Raw genomic sequence first — 15372 nt, forward strand, 5'->3', positions numbered from 1 at the left:
CTTGGAATTTGTTTCTATATGTCGGATAGATTTTCTTCGTTTTGATCCATTTTTATTGCGAAACCGGCCCCCGAGGTGATTTTTCACACACTTCACATTAATTAATTTTGTCGTTGGTTCCATGAAATGCAATACTGCAGGATTTTGTTGCAGCGCTCGCGTACCAGTATCGTGCGCCTTTTCTAATGCCAATTCTGAAATTCAGGTTTCGTTTCGTTATTGGCATCATTTTTCTCTATGGAATCATTTTACATACTTCATTGTTAAAATCAAACAGAAGCACTTTAATTTTACCTCACTGCTGAAGTGGAAAATAATCCAGTATTTGCTGGCGTTTCAGAATATTAGGAGAATGGAAAGCTTTATCTTTAACCGAGAAAGGACGTGGACATGAAAAAAAAATAGTGGGAGCGAATTCAATCATCCAATATGCGCGGTAGGCATTGTTCCCAGTGCCTAGGAAAAAATGTGTGGCCACACGAAAAGTCCTAAGGGCCTTCTTAGACACCACATTATCTATTGTCTGTTTCATGTAATATATGACAAGAGAACACATGTCTGGTGTCTTGTTGAACGTTAAGATGTGTGGTTTGGATTTCGGAGCCACAGTCAAAAGGAGGCCGTGGTTTATAAAACCTTCTTTATTTCTCAAGCTCCCACAATGCCAAGCGCTAACTGCGCCATTTTCGATGCTGCTGAACGCATTTTGGAGCTGACGATTTTGCAGTTGAAAATCCAGCATCATCTGCACCTGCGAGTATCTAAAACTCAAGCATCATCATGTCGGAGAGTGGGCCGTATTTAGGAAGTAAAATCAGCCTCATATCGCAAGCTAAAATTCGATATGAGGGCTGTTTGTATAGCATCAGTCCAGAGGAATCCACAATAACCTTATCGAATGGTGAGAAATATTTTTTTGTTTAGGCGATTTGAGTACGGCCCTATTCTAGAAATAAAAAGTCACTTTTTTGTCGGTCACTGGACTCTTCAAAAGAGGTACTGATAACGTGTGAAAGGCTGTGTTTGTGATTTTTTTCTTTGCTGTTAGGAGCAGTGTTTAACATTGGATAATCGTTCCCAAAACTTTCACACGCACGCAGTGAATTAAGCCCAGGCCTAGTCTGTCATGTCTGTTTTGTTTGTAGGCCTATGCTATAGGCATACATGCATTCGCTATAACAGTAATACATGGGAAAATATTGAGAGCATTGTGTGGCTCTATATGAGACTGTTTAGAGCTTGGTCTTGGTTTTCAGTCTTTATCCATCTTTCCCATTGGGGATGTTGGGCATGTTGACAATATTTCAACAATACCAAATACACTGAAATACATGTACTTCAAATAGGCCTACCCTGAGTGCCTGGTTCCACATGTACGTTCCATGCAGTGAAATTGATTGTCACCCAGTAGTTAGGCATGGAGTACCCTATTCGCACCATTCTTGTGGTAGGCGTGACGTCCTCATGGACTTATAACACACGGCAAAGGGGCAAATTTACCTTTCGTGCTATTCAATAATGTACAGAAGTTCCTGGGTGTCTGATCGCGTGAATACATGTAGGCCTACACAAATATTCCTGCATTCAACTTTCTTGAATCTGTTGAATTTGAAACTTATCGTTACCGTTGATAGGCTTATTATTCGTCACACAAGCCTTTTTTCTCTTTGCAGTTAGGCCTAGGCCTGTGTGCATGTGTGTGCAAAAAATTGCTTTTCCAGTAAGTATTTTTGAAAATGTCAACAGAGCATAAAGTTTAATTGCCTAGACTAAATACAAAAGAGAAGTAGATTAAATTGTTTAGAATACTGATAAGTGACGTCTATGTACTCAGTCGATATTTGCTAACAAAAATATGGAGCTTGAAAAAAGATTTTAGTGGTTTCCATTGCTGAAGTTTTCATCATAGTACCCAGATCAGTTACCCGAATTAAGGCCAGCAGAGCCTGAAAGTGAAAGATCACGAAGCAAGCTTCTGGAGCCTTTGCACAGTAAATACTAACAAAAGACTGACATTTAAATAATTTTTTTTATTCTAGCCTGGTTGGCCGAATTCTATTTTCCTGGTTAAGTGAACTGAGCTTGAATCTGTTTCCACTCTACAATTTTATCCCTTTTGCCCAGAAGAAATTAACATTGAACGTTCCTAAATGTGTACCCCAAAACAGTTAATCATGTTGTGAACTATGAAGATGAACAATCTTCATCAAGAAACAAAGTTTAAAACGAGGTAGAGTGCACACATTCACTTTCCATCCTGTGCTGGTTACCATCAAAAGCACAGCCACCCCCTGTTGTGTATGTGAGTCAGTATAAAACGAAATCAATGAAGTTAAGTTAAGCTACAGCGCGACACCCATGGTATGCAAGACCCTTCGTATGCGCACGTCTTCGACACATCTTGTTGAAAACTCACAGGCAATTGCATGCTCTAAATAAATGGGCAGTACAAGCACGAAGCTTGGAGGGCGGTAACATGGAAGAGCTGTCAATCTCAAGATTTAAAAGATGTGAAAATGAGCCAAAATTCACTGGTTTGGTTGTCGGAGGTCTGTCAACATTATTCTGGACCACATACAATTTTAGGAAAATGAAAATGACCGGAAGAAAGACCAGGTTTGTCGCTATTGAGTAATTGGAATTACCCCACAAGGCAATCATTGCACGCTGTGCATGGCTACATGTAGCAGAACGGGAGGGTCAACCTTGCGATATTGTGGCTGGGTGAAAGTTACCATACATGTATGTGAAATCTCCTTAATTAAAACTGTGCCGCAGCCAGGAAATAGGCCTTTGTTTTAAAAATTAGTAGGAATACACCTATTGTGAGACAATTAAACGTGTTACTAGTTCGGCTGGGCTATGAGCATGATGCGTATGACATGTGAGTCCACTTTTTTGTGCAGGTACAACATTTATTTTGTGCATGTAAGCTTTTAGTCTGACGTTGCGAGAACCTTTTCCATCTGAATTTTTTTTTCTAAATTGACCCAATCCTTGTCATAAGCACAAATCCAGTGGCATTAAGTGAATTAAGAAATTCACCAGCTCATCTCTACATTCTTAACCCTAACCACCCAGGCCCTTTTGGCTAGGATACATCCTCAATCTTTCAAAATCCTCCATCGGCCATCCTGCAGCTGCAGTATGGAGGATTTCACATGTACATGTAGGCATGAATTTATGCAAGGTTGAACGTAACACGAGGTCTAACCCACAACGTTGAGACAGTGCATCCTTCGCAATTGCAATGCAATTTTGTTGTGCAGCCTCAGTCCTCCAAAATCCTACAAAACCGCCCAGAGGATTTTTAAGGACTGAGGATTGTTGGGGTTAATAAATTGTCAATCATGATTGACAACTCTAAAATGAGACTGGAATTGCATAAATGGCTGGGCCTAAGAGTTTTACTAGTTCTGAATCATTTGAATCTGCTTCTGAAAACAGTTGGCAGTGTTCGACAGTAACCCCTAGGCCTTTTTACTAGGAACCAGCCTCAATCCTCCAATATCCTTCAAAAGTTCTTGGAAAATAAGTAAGATTTGAAGCTTTGCATGGCGGAAGTACATAGGATGCAGGTTTGCGGGTACACCATGTAAAAGAATTCTCTTTTGGGAAGAGGTGTGGTTCTGAGAAGAACACTCACCGGTTCTTCTCAGAACCACACCTCTTCCCAAAAGAGAATTCTTTTACATGGTGTACCCGCAAACCTTCTTGGAAAATGTTATTTGGAGGTGTGCCTACTGCTTCAATCCTTCAAAATCCCCCGGGAATTCCTCTCGTTATGTTGAGGTAGTGCCAACGGCATTCTTGAGCAGTGCGGTTGAGTCAAGAGAAATATTGGGCTGAAGTCATGCATGACTGAGCAAGAACAACACAAGGTCTAACCCACGACCTTCACTCATGGCATCCTTTGCAATCAGCTTTGCACTTATTGCCATTCACCCAAAATCCTCCAAAACCGCCGGGAGGATTTTGGAGGATTGAGGAGGGTTAGAGGTAACATATGTACGATATGCACAATGTGTGAAATTGTTCTCGTACGTTTACAGAAAATCCACCAATAAGTGTGGGAGTTTCAAACTAGAAAGCACTTCTAGCCATTCTTCTGTAAGCGCAGACATTTTAAATTGCAGTAATGGTAAACAGCAACAATTTCAATGTTTTCCCCTTCCGTGTGGATCTCTTTCCATTGAAACTAACATTTTATAAATTGTCAAAGGTACAATGCACGTGTGCACAGTCATAAATCCGCCACCCCAAAAAATACCACAATTATGGTAGTACATGTATTTACAAAGGGTGAAGTGGAGGAGATGGTAATTTAAACAAGAGTACAGCAACACATTGTTAAATGTATATGAGTTGAACAACCATTTTAGACCAGCGAGCATGTCGTATCATGTAGACACGCCATTAGTACGTTTATGTTTTGGGATGTAGCCCGGTCATTCTGAGAGGCATCACCTGAATGCCAAGCACGCTTTTGATTCTGTGCCGTTTATTTCCTCTTCTCAGTGAGATCTTTTGGCACAGAGAATCGAGAAACAACTCGGCATGTTCCCCCTGGCAATGAAGTGTACAGCCTCATCATATTCAAGGCGGGGGATATCAAAGACCTCCACGTCTGTGGACTACCAAAAGAAGCTGCTGAATCGGCTGGCAGCAACATTGCCCAGGATCCTGCTGTTCTACAGGTAGTAAGTTGAAGCTCTTTGGCTTTCAACTTAGCACCTCTCTTAGAGTCTTAGAGATGCCAGGGTGGAATATGATGTAATGGAATATCAATTTTACAAAATTACACCATGGTTAAATGGGACAAAACAAGGTTTAACACCCTCCCCCCACCATATCAAATTCACTGAACTTACTATTTGTAACAACTACTATTTACAAGCTTATGTTATACATTCATGTAAAGACATGTTTAGCCCCAGAGTGCTTCACAAAATTTGACTTTGGTGCTGTAAGGAAGTTTAAAGTGTAGCCACAATGAATTTTTCCAGGACAATTTTTCTGTAACTTGTACTTTTCTGCAATGTATAAAACTCTTTCACATTACTATTGAGTTAAATGTACTGAAAAGTGCGCTTTTTAAGCACTTAAAATTATCCAAGCTTTCCTGGACACATGAGGGTGCTGTTTCTGTGATGTCCTCCAGGGAAGGCAAAGTTCATTGCATAGGCTTTTTTTTTTAAATTTTAAACACAGAATTTACTTATAGAAAACATTTCTGAGAAAGGGATTGGTGTTTACTTATTGAAAGTCCAACAAAATCTACTAACATGCAGGACATTTTTTGTGTACAAACCAATGTAACATTTAGGCTCTCTTTCCAGGATGAGATCACAGTTTCGCTCATGAATATGGAAATCTCATTGGCATAAAAAGTAAAAAGGAAGTAAAATACCCTTGAAGGAGTGAAACAAAAGTTGAAAGTGAAGTTAACTGAAACACACAGGTGCTTTTTTTAGGTTTGTATTTGATTGCCATCCTTTTAAGGGGTGTTGGTTGAATAGTATCCCATTTGAATCTTGGTAAAGGTCTGTGCAATAGTTTTTTCACCACAAGCCTTGAAAATGTTCCTTTGTGTTTCCATTAACCTTATTTCTAATATCTGCTTTTCTAGTTTATTTTATTTTGGCACCTTTCTGATTTTTTTTGATGTGTGTACATTGTGGATTTTCACAGCAGTGATGAGCAAAAATCCAATAACATCCAAGGGAGAAAACCATGTTATTGAGTTCATTTGTGAACAAAAAAACTCCTGAATTGTTCTAATGTTTGGCTGTCTTATATTCCTTTTCTTAGTGAGTTGTTCAAGCGTATATGCCGACGAACGCATCATTCTCAGATATTTTTTTCACTAACCACATCATGAGCTCTTGATGTGAACAGAAAAACATGTAAACTTAACAGTGATTGGCATGGCAACAGTAGCACCGCAGGTGTCCAGAAAAGTTTGAACAATTTGAACAAATTGTTAAAAAAGTGCTCTTTTCAATTCTCTCAACCACAAAAGAAGTTGGAGTTTTCATACATTGAGAAAGAGTACGAAACATGTTTCTAAGAAAACTTATCACACAGACGGTGCCCTGTAAGTCCAGGTTTTAGTGAGAATGTATGCAATGGCCCCATTGGAGAAGCTCAATGTTACCACAGTTGTGCCGTCTTTGTCTCCCCAGCATTCGGGCGCCGTCCGTAGTACTACCTCAGGGTTCCAACAAGGCCCTCCATTCGGCAACACCCAGGGACAGTTTGGCTCCTATGGTGCCATGCCCTACAATCAGTTTGGCCACGTGGGAGGTGGAATCATGACAGGACAGTTTGGGGGGCAGACAAGTCACCCCCCGCCAGGATTAGGTAAGGTGGCGCATCTTCTGAATTGGTATGCAACGTCTGTCACTGTCTCTGCATCAATTCTGCAAGACTTTAAGACAGCCGATTTGGGTGGCATGACATCGAAATACACTTTCAGTGGGTTTGCAAACATCTGAAACTTAGGATTTTTGTGTTTTTAAAAGGTTTATGGATGTTTATGTAAAAAGGGCACGACAGCCAAGGTAAATATAGTGCAAGGCAAAACTGGCCATGATGACGGAGATTTTTTGTGGGGCACCTTAGCCAGTGGGAAGGGCAACGACAGCCTGGCCATCATGGCCGTCCTTCATATCAAGGCCTGGTGTAATGGTGCTACGTGTCACACATAATTAATTTAAATGATGGCACAAGGAAACTTGATTTCATTTTGCAAAAGGAGAGGATCATACATTCGACAAAATGACCATTTTTGGCATTTATTGTTAATTTTTTTGGCGTGTGTTGACCCAAACATACCCAGCATTTGACGGCATCGGCACACATTGAATGTAGATCAGAACTCAGAATAGGTGTGTGCAGCCCTGCTATACCAAACAATCGCTATACCGAACATCTTGTGTGGACCCAGTGATAGCAGTATTCCACTGTATTCAAAATATAACTACAGTGGAGGTCAGTAACACACTCCAAGGAGTCAGGATAATCTTTTGATAGGTAAAGTGATGTAAATCTTCCTTTCATTGGCATTGTTTTCTTTTCTTTTTGTTATAATTGTGATTCTTCAGGTCGTGTAACACCACCAGCCATGACACGCCGCTCCCCAACAATGGAGCAAGGTGTGCAGGCCTCTGGGCCCATCAGCCCCCAGAAAGGGACCCAATCCTCAGCCAAGATTGCCACCGACAAGCCCCAGCCCCAGAAGTCTGGCAAAGAGGAGCAGGGTCTCCCCCAGCGGACACCCCAGCAGCAGCAAGCCCGCCGCCGAGGCTCCCGGGAGGAGAAGACAGCCCAGCGCAAAGACATTCAGAGACAGGAGAGCCGGGACAAGAAGGCGGAGGCCAGCAAGGCCGAAAAGGACAGCAGAGAGAGAGGGGAGCGGCAGGAGAGAGGGGACAGAGGTGACCGGGACAAGGGTGGCCGTGGCTCACAGCAGGGTTCCAGACAAAACTGGCAGGGTAGATAACATTACCTCCTTAACCTTAACCACAGCATAGCGTAGTAGGCGTAAAGATTCTGTGTTGCTCTGTACAGTCAGCAGCAGGCATGAGCCGGAAAATGTAAAAAAGAAAAAAGAGGTTGCACCGCCAAGCAATGCAATCTGTTCGGGACAGTACACCCTCTCCCACGGGGTTGAAGAGGAAATTTCTAGAATCAAAACTCAAATTGACGACTTTTTACATGGGCTCTACAACATGAATAATGCATTATTTTCTAGATTTTTATTATATGTGGGTCACGTGTTTAGAAAAGCATGTTTAAGACAGCTTGTTTGAGTATTTTAGCATAGAGTAGAATGCAGAATCTGCGGAAGAGTCTCATGACATGAACATTCCTTTGTTACTGCTGCGTGGACTCTTGTGTGCTGACTCGACGCACAAAACTCAGCACCAGATCTGCACAATTAAAAAAATATGAGAAGATTCATTTTCACCTTCATATTGGTTTTTTGGCTTTCTTTTAAGCTCAACTGTATACTTGAAACTGGTCGTGAAAATGTGGGATGTTTCGCTTCTGCAGGATATCAGGGCAGACGAGGTCGAGGTCGTGGCCCCCGCTCGCCCGTTACCAAGGAGAAAGTTGGCAGTGACTTTGACTTCACGGCTGCTCAGTTTGACAAGAAGTCGATGGAGGAAGAGTTCAAAGAGAAACTAAAGCTAGATGGAAGTAAGTGCCTGACGGTGCTGAGTAGCTGTCTTCTGTCTACTTCTTCCTTTTGTTTTGGTGGCAATGCAAAAGCAAACTTGTCCCCATTCCAAAATGCTGCAGTTTTGGTGTACTGTGTCTAAAGGCCCGGTGGCTAGCACAGAAGACCGGTGTTTGCTTTCATGCACTTGCCATTGCACTCTCTAAAGTGCTGTAGGGACGATACAAAACTGTACACTAGCCAAATGATTTGCCAGGCAAAGCCAAACACGTACACTAGCACTGTCTGCAGGAATGGAGAAGTTTGGTGGTATGTCCTTCAGTGGGAAAATGGTTTTAAGCAGTATTTGCTCCCACTTGCTGAAACCAGCTTGTGCGAAGATACCAAGCACGGACCCCTTCTCATATGTGGAATACTTTCTGTCCCTCCTCGAAAAAGACTTGTGCTACTTTTGTGTGTGTTTGTAAAATGGGTTGAATTAAGGAGTGGAAGTTCAGGGAAAGTGCTGTCGAGCGTGACCTGTAAATACAGTGGAAAACAAAAGCAGAAACACATGTATGCACAAATGCCAACAGGCACTGTTTTGTATGTGCTTTCAATGTGGAACACAAACATGCACGGGTTAAGTGTGTTTACAGTTGGTTGCCAGCACAAAAAGGACACAGGGTGTTTTGTGCAGTCCTCTTTGCTGCATTTGGTTTACTGCACAGTTATGCACATGAAACAGTGAGGCACAGTTGTTGGGCAGCACAAAAGTGCAATCTGATATTCCTGTGAGGGACTGTTGGTGCAGTGCACAACACGACACAGCGGTGCTTCTTTGAGCTGTTTACCAACTCACCCAAAGAGTGACTTCAGCATAGAAGGTTAATGACATCTGAAAAAAAAATCCAGTAATATTGAAGGCAAAACTCAAAATCCAAAATCTCAGTTTGCCATAAGACTTATTCAAACCTGAGCGTACCCAACAGGCTTTATATTTCTACGTGTTTTGTGAGTTGGCTGTCAGTTTTTATAACGCAGTGGTGATGGAGTGGAGACTGACCCATGTGTTGCTTTCCATGTTGTTTTATTGCAGCAACAGTCAACGGAGATGCCATAAAGGGGACTGAAGACTCTGGAAACGAAACGCAGCCAAGCGATGCCCCGGAAGAAGAGGAAACAGCCTACTATGATTCGACCAAGTCCTTCTTTGACAACATTTCATGCGACTCGCTCAACAAGGGGTGAGTCCAGCCATTGGACTTGTAGCCTAGGACTTCCTGTCACCATAATGATGCAGTACCTAAGCTCAGAGTTTGTGATCTGAAGAACACAAGTTCCAACACCCTAGGAATATTTCAATATGTTTGAAGTAGAGGATGTGTCACTCTTGAACAAAAATGCATTTTAATGAATGAGAACTTGAGTGGACAGCGTGTGCTGAGAAATCAGACATTCTGGCTTTGATATGGAAAAAAAATTGTGACAAATGTGCAAAACCTGAAAACAGTTGCTTCACCCTTACACTACTCAATGGTACAGAATCAAACAATAGTTATAACCAGTCTAATTTTGTAGGTTTAATTGGGGAACATATGGATTAAGCACTTGTGGTTGGGTTCTTTTTCACTCATTTGTATGGGAAAAGGAAAATCTAATATGCGTAAGAGTTAATCAGTACAGAACTCATTGTCTGTGAAGAATTCCTCACCTTCTGTCAGTACCCTTTGATAAGGGGTTGAAGTTTATAATTTTCTGTGGCTTTCTAATTCATCAACTTTTTGTTTTTCAGGCAACGCCCCAGCTGGAAGGAAGAACGCAAGATGAACTGCGAGACATTTGGCATTGCCTACACCCGCAGCCGTGGCCGTGGTGGCTATCGCGGCGGTTACTACCGTGGGGGTTACCGAGGTGGACGGGGCCAGGGGCGTGGCGGTGGGCGTTCCTATCGGAGCAACCGAGGCCGGGGTGGATGGAAGTCGCAGCAGGGCTGGAACGATTACTCCATTGATGGCCAACCAAAAAACGAGGTAATTTAGGCACCTCTTGAATCTGTTGTGTTGTGGTTATTAAATGTCTTTTTAATTGGCTTGACCTTGAAGAAAATGGTTGAAAAGAATAGTTTAACTAATAAATTGAGCATGTGTCTGTAACTACACTACTCACCGATGATTATCACGTTGGTAAAAATGTACTGTGTGACAGCTGTTAATGTTTGTGATTTGTAAAGGATTTGAGGATGAACCATGTTACACTTGTCATAGTCTCCATGACCAGACTAGTCTCCATGACCAGACTTAACATAGATGTATGCCACAGATTTTCCTTTATGTGCCCATTTAGCAGCCCTTGCTATTGTAAAGGATTCTATGATCTTTTCCAAGAATGGCCGAGATGTGACGATGTGTTTGGAAAAAAGATCGGGTCCCAATATCGGGTCTCAGTTGCCAGTATTCTGTATTTGGTTTAACGTGACAAACTATTTATTGCCCTTTAATTTCAGACCTCGACAGGGAAGACAGAAAAACCTTCGGAGGCCACAGCATAGGGATCTGAAGCCGAGTAAATCTTTGCCAGTAAATACCAAAGGAGGCATATCAGCGGCCCAGGAGCACAAGTCTGTATCAGCAACTTGTTTTTCTCTTGTTCTTGTTTTTCTCGGTTATTGTTTATAGTGTGTATTTATGAAGCCAGACCTCCAGTGGAGGCCGGCATATGTTGTGTACAATTTGCCTGGGTGCTGTAGATTTGATACTGGATGAGGCCTTGCATATGTGCCACCTCATGCTGTGTTAGACTTGAGTGAAAACTTCGTGTTACGACTCTAATTTTTGGATGCCTTATGAGGGATGTTCTTTTCTACGTAGAAGTATAAATTAATTGATTTGGATGTAAAAAAAAAAAAGAAGAAAGTTAAGAAAGTAAACAAAGAAGAGAATTAGATACTTAATAAAAACACCTGCACAGGTCACTAATTGAATGGCACAGCTTGAAAATAAAGCGTATCACCATATACATAAACATTCCTCCGCAGAAAACTTCGGACAAAGGTAAATAAGACCGGTGTTGAAAGAGATTAGCGTATTTCATGAAAAAAGAAGCGTGGAGTAAATAATTGTCAGTGCCATTTGGTAGTTGATCAGTTGGTTTCCAGTTCACTGAGATCTGATCGGCCACTGTGTTTGTTACATTGTCTGGGTAGAGTCAGTCAAGCCAGACATGGACAGTGGCTACTTCGCTAACGTCAGGTCAGCCAGTCAGACTTTTTAGAACACTTTGGCTGACCCAACCACACCAGCTTTGCCTAATCAGTTGATCACCGCCCGTTCGCGATCAGCCTGTATCGACGGAAACGAGCATCTGGCTCACCGTCATGCTAGACTTGTAAGATGTACATGTACAGTGCAAACCGTGGAGTAACATTCATCCTCAGCCACTGATGCATTTGCTTGGTAATAGCATAAGTCTGTAGCGTGTCACAGGCAAGTTTACTCATGATCTGGGATCAGCATATACTAAAAAAGTGTCAAGGATGCATAGACAATGTCACAAGCCCCCATGCATTTGCGCTACTTTTCGGAACACACAACAACAGCAAAAGGTATGCACAATATTGAACCAGGATTCCATGCATCACTTGTGCTTACATGATAAAGCAGGCACAATTGTCCCCCGCAAAACTATGGATAGTCATGTGACTGCTCCTCTTGTGTAGTAGGTTTTGTATATCAATTGCACGGAGCAGGAATGCTGACATACCCGGCTCAGTGTACTCCACTAATTTTAGCCCATTTTCTGCTGGAAAAGTGGCAGGTTTCAATGGAGAGTATTCTTGCTGAGCTGTGCAGATAAGTTTGACCTAATTAACCACATGTTGATATTGTTCAGGCTTCTTCGCATTAACCGGATGGTTTTCGTAGTGTTCCCAGATCTGACCTTTAGCATTGAAGCTACGAGATTAAGGTTAATTCAAATTCAGACAGTCATCAATAAAAAGAAGCCCCTTGAGAAATGCCTTCCGTGTAATAAAGCAGAATGAATAGTTTACTCCATTTTGTAGAAGTTTTATTCAAGGAAAAATGGCGTAAACATTAAACTTGCTTTGCCACTATACAATGATGTATCCATCTTTTATTTTCATGCATATCATATTCCTGGATATTATTTAGCTACACCAAACATGTTACAGGCTTTATATTAATGTGAAGGAAGATTCCAACACAATTACATTGAAAGGAAAGGTACTATATCTTCAATGGCGGGAGAGTATTTGACAGTCCTTTGAACAGTGTTAGTCCTTTTTAAACAAAAACTATTATCTTTTGGAGGCAAGGGATCTTACCAACCTGTGTGACAAAGATGTGTTCTTAAGATGAGAAAAAAAGTCAGAGAAAAAACAGTTTTCGCAATTTATGTTAACCACAAAGAAGAACAAACTCTTGAAGAAATTCTGACAGTGAAAGTAAAAAGTCAAAATATACTTGTGTGTGCACCTTTATAATATCGACTTGATGGCAGTCACTGCATTTTTCAGGTCTTGATTTCTGTAAATTTAAATATTGAGTCAGTGAAAGGTGTTTTTTTTGTGTGTAATTTAGTTATTTGAAAAACTTTGGTGCAAATGGAAAAAAAGAACTCAACGTTTTGTTTTGTTTTCTCTGATAGAGAACTATGAACTTTGCTTGGGAGTAAGCATCTTTGGGCCAATTTTAAAAGAAAATTTTGTTCACTGTCGGTAAAACATTCTGGGGCTTTAAAGTTCAAACTGTTGGGACAGACATTGGGAAATTTTTCACAAAGTATTCATGAATTATGCCGCAAGGTGTGATGGGTGTGAAAGTGGAAATTACACCACAAGCAATGTCCTGCTTTCGTGTGAAATGGAATGTCATAAATTTAACTGAGAGCCAACAAAAAATGCAGCAAGTATAAAGTACTGAGATGGCATGCCCTCTTTATCTCCATTCAGCTGTGATTCAATTTTCTTTTTCCATTGGCCTACGTAAGCAAAATGAAAAATTGATGAAATGTAAATTATTTGTTCTTTGTTTAAACAAAAGATAAAGTTTTGAAAAAAATTTAATTAGCGAGTAACAGTGAAAGGTGTTGACAAGGCAGTGTCTGATCTCAATTTCATCAATTCTTCCAAAAATTGTTTGTAGGAAGCGCTCAGTTTTTGCCCTTCTAACTTATAAAACCTGCATTTTCATACATAGAGCAGATGGTTCAAAGTTGTGATTGGCAAGTGAGTCGTACTGTGTATATTGCCTTCAGCATCCATGGAAACTCTACATTCACACAGTAATTTCATGGATGTGAAACAGTGTCGCGTTAATCTATCATACATACGAAAAGGGCATGCCCACAAGGTGCAGTACGTTTTTTCTCGGATCATATAAAAACACTATGTCGTCTTTCATTCAATATTCTGACTAGGACCTCTGACCCTAACCTCTATGCATTACCTAACCTGGTTTGAATATTCAAGCGTATCCCAGACAGTTTGTGACCTGTTCTCACAGAGTGAATGAAGTCACTGAAAATTTGGATGTGAAGATGATTGGATGGATGAGAAAGGAAGCTTTTTCTCATGGTACACATACATGCATGTACAGTACTGTTGGTCTCAAGTAATATGTATTTATTTGGGGCCTTTAGGGGTTTTGTTGGTTGTTGAATTACTAGAGAAATGTGAACCGAGTCATACATAATGTCAGAGGGATTGTACAGGTGTGTCGTACAGGCTCCATGGTGTCCTACATTTTTCAGATGAAGTTCCAGTTTCATACAGGAGTCCGAGTTCTGTTCTGAAATGTCTCCCGATTTTCAGGGCTGAAAAGCATTCAGAAAAGTCTCTGTAACATCTCTACAATAGTCTGAGTGAGTTGCTTATGCAAGTTACATGTAACTGCATGGAAAGAGCCTTCGGAGTGGTCATTTAAAGTCAGAACATTTTTAAAGGTCTGGAATCTTCACTCAAGAATCCTACATGTACCAAGGTAAATATGCAGAATACGATATGCCGTTGGTGCAAATCATCCTTCAATTCATAGCATGGGACACAGCCCTGTGCAGGACTGAAGTTTGACTCTGGTGTTGAAGAGGGGAGTGTTTATACCGCCACTGAGTCAAGTGGCTCCTTTTTTCGCCCAGTAAAACCTTTATTTTAATTTGTATGTTCCTTGCAGAAAGGCTTAATTGGAAGATACAGTTAAAGAAGTCTTTTAGACATCCTAAAGGAAAGCAGGGTGTTAGGTAGAGTAGCATACCTGTATGATTGGCCATCTTCCAAGAGGTCCCAGCAAGACACAAGGTCTGTTTTAGCCCGACTGGTTCAAGTGTACTGAAAATGCGAGTGGTTTTAAATGATCGACTTAGAGTTTCATGCAGGTTAATACTGTTTGTAATTCAAGTGTTACGGGTGTACATGGAGGAATAGATGAGTTCCCTATACATGTTCACAAAACCTTAGTACGTGAATTTGCACTGAAACACCCATTACTGGATTGCGTCCTAATTAGATGTGGCGCTGAATTTTTGTGAAGTTGTTCAGTGAAAGATCAATATGTGGTGAAAACAGTTGTTTGGCAATATACCAACTCACTGGCACAGCTAAGGTTTTGTGGAAAGTCCTAGTTGTGAAATAAAATGAGCACAGCGACCATGTTCCCGTTTTGCAATAAAAGCCCAAACCGTCTCGCTGAGAAGTTATTGCATAAAAATAATTCACTGATTTTTGTCTTCAAAGAAATTTATTGGAACTCTTGAATAAAAGTTAATTTAGAAAAAAATAAACGAGCATGTTAAAGAAATTCCTTTTTCATTTTGTGGATTCTTCTAATATTAAGTACTTCAAGATGCCCAGAATCTGTCGTACAGGTTACATGTGGGCTACACATTTAGGAGACTCAGGTTGGCGTAGTAGTTTTTCTTTCACCTGTGCAGCCCGGATTCAATATTTGGCTTGGTCCACGTGTAGCAATTGGGTTTTCAATTCCTACCTGATTCCGTGGGTTTTACCCTGAATATTCTCCTGATGTCTTCCACCTATAAACTATAACTTCTCAGAGTTTCCCTTCTACAGATGTGGATCACTTAACGACTGCCTGAAGTACCCTTGTATGCCTTCGACTCGTGTTGTAAATCTGAGGGCCTCCACGGAAAGCAGTGTTGTGTCTTGATTGTAGCTAACCCTCATTAAAAGA

At 41.0% G+C, this 15372-nt stretch overlaps 1 protein-coding gene across 2 annotated transcripts; it reads left to right on the forward strand.

Annotated features, from left to right (window-relative positions):
* Positions 1 to 649: 649 nt before the first annotated feature.
* lsm14a (LSM14A mRNA processing body assembly factor) lies at positions 650 to 14979 on the forward strand. Of its 2 annotated transcripts, none has more exons than XM_022247691.2 (8): positions 650 to 901; positions 4519 to 4700; positions 6186 to 6363; positions 7107 to 7496; positions 8059 to 8205; positions 9264 to 9411; positions 9960 to 10197; positions 10671 to 14979. In XM_022247691.2, exons 1-8 carry the CDS (start codon positions 781 to 783, stop codon positions 10713 to 10715), a joined length of 1449 nt encoding a protein of 482 aa, XP_022103383.1. In that variant the 5' UTR covers positions 650 to 780; the 3' UTR covers positions 10716 to 14979. The 2 variants fall into 2 exon arrangements, with proteins under 2 accessions (XP_022103383.1, XP_022103384.1); XM_022247692.2 differs by having other exon boundaries at positions 651 to 901; positions 4519 to 4697.
* The last annotated feature ends 393 nt before the right edge of the window (positions 14980 to 15372 follow it).

This window comes from Acanthaster planci, linkage group LG06 (assembly GCF_054643075.1).
Source record: "Acanthaster planci isolate LZ-2023a linkage group LG06, COTS_SCS, whole genome shotgun sequence".
NCBI lineage: Eukaryota > Metazoa > Echinodermata > Asteroidea > Valvatida > Acanthasteridae > Acanthaster > Acanthaster planci.

Bases quoted from the DNA above. Each gene is read 5' to 3' on its own strand.
- lsm14a (XM_022247691.2), top strand. From the start codon at position 781: ATGTCGGAGAGTGGGCCGTATTTAGGAAGTAAAATCAGCCTCATATCG. The intron at 9,412-9,959 runs GTGAGTCCAGCC...TTTGTTTTTCAG, and splicing joins TGCGACTCGCTCAACAAGGG to GCAACGCCCCAGCTGGAAGG. The intron at 10,198-10,670 runs GTAATTTAGGCA...CTTTAATTTCAG, and splicing joins ATGGCCAACCAAAAAACGAG to ACCTCGACAGGGAAGACAGA.